The sequence below is a fragment of the Scylla paramamosain genome, chromosome 23 (genome assembly GCF_035594125.1).
Source record: "Scylla paramamosain isolate STU-SP2022 chromosome 23, ASM3559412v1, whole genome shotgun sequence".
Taxonomy (NCBI): domain Eukaryota; kingdom Metazoa; phylum Arthropoda; class Malacostraca; order Decapoda; family Portunidae; genus Scylla; species Scylla paramamosain.
The window spans coordinates 8797224-8802985 of record NC_087173.1 but is presented as its reverse complement, the minus strand read 5'-3'; the positions used below and the strand labels follow the sequence as shown (position 1 = coordinate 8802985).

Here is a 5762-nt window from a genome sequence, read left to right as displayed (position 1 = left end):
GTTCACCAGCTAAGGTTGTATTTATAGCCACTTGTTAGACTGGTTAAACTCTCTCTAACTTTATTTAATTTATTTATTAAAGGTTTATTGAGTATTATGTCAACATATACATATATACATATTGCACAAAGGAAAAAATATACATGAATGTACATAATACACAAAGCGGGCACCAGCCCGCAGGTGGGGGAGTCTTGGGTCCCGGTGGTGGGCGGTGCGGTGGCGCGGCGAGGAGTGCTGCTCGCCGGTCAGGAAAGGAGCTGCGACCTGTTCAGCGGGGCGGGGGCGCTGCCCTGAGAACTCGCAGCATCAGGTCTGTGGGCGTGTGGCGGACGATGAGGGCAGCCCTGGCCTCGCGGCTGCTGAGGAGATCACCGCCTACAGGATGGGCCGGTGGTGGCGGCGTTGGTCTGAGGGCGGCGGTGGCCGGACAGGACAGTAGGTAGTGCACTAGCGGGTGGCGGCTGTGCCTCCCGCAGTGGTCGCACTCCTGCCCCCGAAAGTCGTCGTACAGCTGTTCCCTGGTGCAGTAGCCCAGCCTTACGCGTTGCAGCAACACGCCGTCTGCTCTGGGCTGCTGCTGGGAGGCGTCCAACGACTGGTAGCCAGTGGCGGAGGCGTACCAAGCTGCCTGTCTCTTCCTTGTTTCCAGCTGCCGGTGCGTGTGGCGGGCGCGCTTGGTTGCGGCGAGCCTGGCTCGCGCCCTCACTTGGCTCAGGCTGGGCGGCACATGCCTTGTCACCTGGGGGCCACTAGCAGCTCTCTTGGCGGCTGCGTCAGCAGCCTCGTTGCCTCGTACTCCCACGTGGCTGGGTATCCAGTTGAGCCTCACCCGCCGCCCCTGCGCGGCGAGGCTCTGGAGGCTACCCAGGATGGCGGTGACGAGGCCCACGTTGTCGCTGGGATACGGCTGTTGTAGAGCCTGTAGCCCCGTTCTGGAGTCGGTGTGGAGCACCACGGTGCGCTCCCGCCGGTGTTGAGCGTGCTCCAGGGCCAGCAGGATGGCCACCAGTTCTGTCTGCAGGGTGGAGCAGTGGTCGGGAGTCCTCTCACACACCTCGGCCCCTCTGGTGATGGCAGCAGCGCCCGTCCTTCCGCTGTCAGGGTCAGCCGAGCCATCGGTGTAGTACACAACACTGTCTGGCTCGGTGACCTGCGCCATGGCCATGAAGGCGTGCTGCCGCATCTCCTCCACGGCGCAGAGCGCCTTGCTGGCGGGCAGCTGTGTGGCGGAGAACTCTGCCGCGGGTGGCTCCCACGGGGGTGGGGCGCGGAAGGTGGGGGCAGGGAGGTCCGCCTGTGGCCAGTTCTCCATGCGAGCCAGGTTGTGGGTAGCCAGCGTGCACTGCAGCAGCCACGGGTTGCGGCGGAGAGATTCGGCACCCTGCGTCCCCGCCAGCCTCAGTCTCCTCTGTGTCACTCCCTCCGCGTCACGCTGCAGCACCCTCGCTACGCGGCAGGCCGTGATCTGCTGTACCCTGGTGGTGAGGGGTACCAGTCTGGTCTCGCTCTGCATGACGCATGCGCTGGACCACCTCGGTGCCCCCAGCATGGTCCTCATTGCGGTGTTTTGTAGCACCTCGATCCGCTCCTGCTGGTTTGGAGAGAGTGCTATGAGGACGGGGGCGCTGTAATCCACCAGCGAGCGAACAGCGTGCACGTAGTACTGGCGCAGGACGGAAAAAGTGGCGCCCGCGCTGATTCGCGTCATGGCCCGCATCACGTTCAGCCTAGACTGCGTCCTCTCCCTCAGGTAGGCGGCGTGGGCTGTGAAGGACAGCCGCTTGTCCACCCACACACCGAGGTACTGGTAGGAGTTGGTCCATGCCAGCTCAACTCCCTGGACGCGGAGCTGCCAGGTTGGGTCTGCCGCCTTCACCATCATGGCCCGGGACTTCTCTGCCGAGATCTTGAGCCCCAGGTCCTGGCATTTCCCGCTGATGAGGTCGAGTGCCTGCTGCGTCCTCCTGAGCTTGTTGCCCCTTCCGGTGACGACGAGGGCGAGGTCATCGGCGTAGCTCAGCAGGACGGTGCCAGCGTGGAAAGGCAGTGCCACTAGCTGTTCCATCAGCAGGTTGAACAGTAGAGGGCTGAGGATGCCGCCCTGGGGCGTCCCGTTCTCAAGTACCTTGAAGGTCGACCTCAGGCCCTGGAACCTAACCCTGGCGCGGCGGCGCTGCAGGTAGTCGCGGAGCCAGGCCAGCAGCCTTCCTCGCACCCCTTTCCGCACGAGTGCGTCGAGGATGGCGTGAGGGCTGGCTAGCTCGAACGCCTTCTCGAGGTCGATGAAGACGATGACGGCGGGGCGGTGGTCAATTTGGGTCAGCAGGGCGAGGATGCTGTCTGCCGTGCTCACTCCGCGGGTGTAGCCGAACACATGTGGGTGAGAGGGCCCCACGCGCCACTGTAGCCGCGCGAGCACCATCCTCTCAGCCGTTTTGGCCGTGCAGCTGAGGAGAGAGATGGGTCTGATCTTGGTGGGCTCCCTCGGCTTTGGAATCGGCTGAATGTCGGCTTCCTTCCACGCGGGCGGCAGACAGCCCGCCATCCATGAGGCGTTGATGGTGGCCAACAGCGCGGCGTCCCCAGCCGGCCCAGCGTGCGCCAACATGGAGTATGGCACGCCGTCCGCCCCCGCTGCCGTGTCGCGGCCTCTCCTCCTAGCCCGCTCCAGCTCTTGAAGGGAGAAGGGCTGGTCAGTCACGTCGGCTTCCTCCATCGCCTCCCTGACAGCCTCGTCGCGGTGTGGTCGGAGCTGCTGCTGGATGCGTTGTGTCTGGGGAGGAAGCTGGTCACTGGAGCTCCGCGTGGTGAACATGGTGGCAAGCCTCTCTGCCTCCTGCTGCGGGTGCGGGTGGGCGGGCGGGCGGGGCGGGGCAGCGCCGGAGGCTGTCCTCACGCTCCTCCACAGCTGGCCTAGAGACGTGTGGTGGCTAAAAGTGGCGCACCACTCCAGCCACTTAGCCTCTCTGGCCCTCAGGGATACCTGCCGTGCGCGGGCCACCACATCCTGTAGGAGTCTTAGGTTGTTGGGGTTGGGGCGCCTTTTGTACAGTTTTCTGTGCTGGTTGACACGGTGGTTGTGCTCGCGCACCTCTTCGTTGTAGTACCACCAGTCTGTCCGGTGGCGGCGGCTCGGGGTGCACCTGGGGATGGCTGCGGCGGCTGCGGTCTGGATGGCCGTCGTCAGGTCCCTCTCCTGCTGATGTAGGTCGGCGGGCGGCTGATAGGCGGCCCACCACTCGTCAAGAGAGGCCTGAAACTTGGTCCAGTCCGCTCTCCTTATGTTCCAGCGTGGGGGCGGGCGGGGTGGGACCGGCGGGGCCACTGGGAGGGTGGTGAGGGTGGCAAAGTGGTCGCTGGTGAGGGTCGGGTGCACCTGCCACGTAGCGCCTGCCGCCAGGTCACTCGAGACCAACGTGAGGTCAAGCCTTCCTCCCCGGGTGTGGGTGGCCTCCCCTGTGTTGAGAAGGCACACGTGAGGGATTTCCTCGAGCAGCACGGCCAGGTGGCGGCCCGTTTCGTTGGCTGGGGACGGTGACTGTAGCATGGGGTGGTGGGCGTTGAGGTCGCCCGCAACCAAGAGACTGGAGTGGGAGGCGAGGGTGAGAAGCTCTCCTGCCTCCAGCTGGTGTCGCTGGCTCCTGTATACGTTGTATACCAGGAGCGGGAGACTTCCCACCTGCAGCTCCAGCGCCAGGACCTCCACACCGTCCCCGCAGTTGACTGGGGCTGCAACCCTGCGGTGAGGGATTGTGCTCCTCACCAGCGCTGCACAGCCTCGGGTGCCCTCCGCTGTGGGGAGCGAGTGAAGGGTGTAGCCCGCCACCCTCCATTCAAAGTCGGCGGGCGTCAGTGTTTCCTGGAGGAGCACAACGTCAAGGTGCTCCTCGAAGACGGCCTGTAGGACTTGATGTTTCTTGGGTCGCAGGCCCTGCACGTTCCATTGCAGGACTCTGAGCCTGGGGGGCCCTGCAGGCTGGTCCGCGTGGGTGGCGCCCTCAGCATATCTCCTCTCCATGTTGGTGGTGAAGGTCTGGTGGTTGGAGGGAGGGGCACAGACGTGGGTCCCTCGAGTTCAGCGGTGGTGGCAGGAGGCCGCACTCAGAGATGGCCGTGGCCGTCTCCTGGCGGAGAAGCGCGTCCAGATCGTCCCGCCTAGCGGGGACGTGATCAGGGCTGGCAAGCAGCTCCGCCATCAACTGCACCATCCGCGCCACGAGGCAGTTGACCACCGCGCGGGTTTCTTCGCTGAGACAGGCGGGCACCCCGTGGAGAGGATCGCTCGGGACCATGGCTCTCCTCCTCACCGTTGTCGGTGCTGGGCCTGTCGCCGCACGGGCGGGGGCGTCGCCGGGAGGGTCTCTCCCTTGTGTGCCGCTGCTCGGGTGGTGGGGCTTGGCTCGAGCATGCTTGGTAGGGGTGCTACCTGAGCGAGTGGAGGGGTGGGCGGAGGGGGTGCGGCTCTCCGTGCCTATGGCTGGAGGCTGTACCTCGGGTCGGCGGTGAGGGGGTTGCCGGTTAATCTCTTCCGGTCTTGCCGCTGGCTGGGACGGGGGTGGGGGGGTGGCTGAGGGGGCCTGCCGCGGGACCCAAGCTGACCTGACTGGAGGTGGGGCGGGTGCAACGGGATCTCGCGCTGACCTTCCTGGCTGGCCACGTGGTGGATGCTGTTGCTGCTGGGGCTGAGCGATCTGTTGCCGGGGCTGCCCATGCGACGCTTTATGGCGACGTCGACGTTGCCGCCTTGGTGGCGCCTGAGACTGCTGTTGTTGCTGCTGGCGTGAACGAGGCATCCTACGGAGCCTCTCAGGGCACTGGGGGTTCCACGCGTGGTGGTTTTTCCCACAGTTTGGGCACCTGGCGGTGGTTGCCTCGTTGGCCTTATGGCGGGCGATGCACTCCTCCGTCGGGTGGGGCAGGCTGCACACGCCGCACCTGGCGGCATGTTCGCACCGCGCCTGCAGGTGGTTGTACCGTTGGCACCTGTAACATCTTACAGGCTCACCTTGGTAGGGGCGCAGGGAGTATCTGCCCCAGCAGCCGAGATCCAACTTGGCGGGCGGCGGCCCCACACACACAAGTAGCACCTGTCTCGTGGGCAACTTGTCCCTCCTGGAGGTCAGACGCTGGGCGGAGGTCACCTGAGGGTGAGCCTCTACCGCCTCGAGAGGCAGGTCGAGCGGGTAGCGCTCCAGCACCACCTTGTGCCTCTTTTCGCTTGGGTCGAGGAGGAGCACCCTGTTTCCTTCCTCCGCGATGCGGCGCAGGAGTGCCGTGGAATCCTCGTCCTTGGGCGTGACCACGTGCTCACCCTTGAGATTAACCCTTACCTGTATCCGAAGGGTCGGATACTCCCTCTCGAGGGCAGAGATGGCTCGGTAAGAGTTCTCGTATTCGCCCAGGCTGCCCAGCTTGAACTTGGGCCTCGGGGGCTGGTGGCGGCGAGCTCGGCTGGTCGTGACGGTAGTCCATCCTTGCTCCTCACCGCCGTCCTGCTGCTGCTGCTGCACCACGTCGCTGAAAACGGAGAGGTCGAGTGGGGCCCAGTCCGCTTCGGTAGCGTTGTCCTCCTGCCATGAAGGCTGGAGGCTGCGGGTGGCTCGCTTCGGTGAGCGCTCATCACTGCTGCTGTCCTCCAGCAGGTTACGGGCCGCTTTCTTGGGCGTGGAGCACTTTAGGGATGCTGAAGAAGAGGATGCTCTTGCCCTCTTCCCTGAACCGTTGTTCAGCACTAGCACTTGGTCACTGTTGAATGCCAT

General features: G+C 64.6%; 1 protein-coding gene across 1 annotated transcript; it reads right to left on the bottom strand.

The window, feature by feature from the left end:
- Positions 1-271: 271 nt before the first annotated feature.
- Positions 272-5762, bottom strand: LOC135112441 (uncharacterized). Its single transcript, XM_064026902.1, has 2 exons — positions 4105-5762; positions 272-4010 (listed from the first exon to the last, which is right to left on the bottom strand). The coding sequence occupies exons 1-2, from the start codon at positions 5760-5762 to the stop codon at positions 272-274; spliced, it is 5397 nt and encodes a 1798-aa protein (XP_063882972.1).

Excerpts from the sequence above, each read along its gene's own strand:
- LOC135112441 (XM_064026902.1), bottom strand. The coding sequence starts at position 5,762 with ATGGCATTCAACAGTGACCAAGTGCTAGTGCTGAACAACGGTTCAGGG. Across the intron at positions 4,011-4,104 it reads ACGGCCACGGCCATCTCTGA|ATATGCTGAGGGCGCCACCC; the intron begins GTGCGGCCTCCT and ends CATGGAGAGGAG.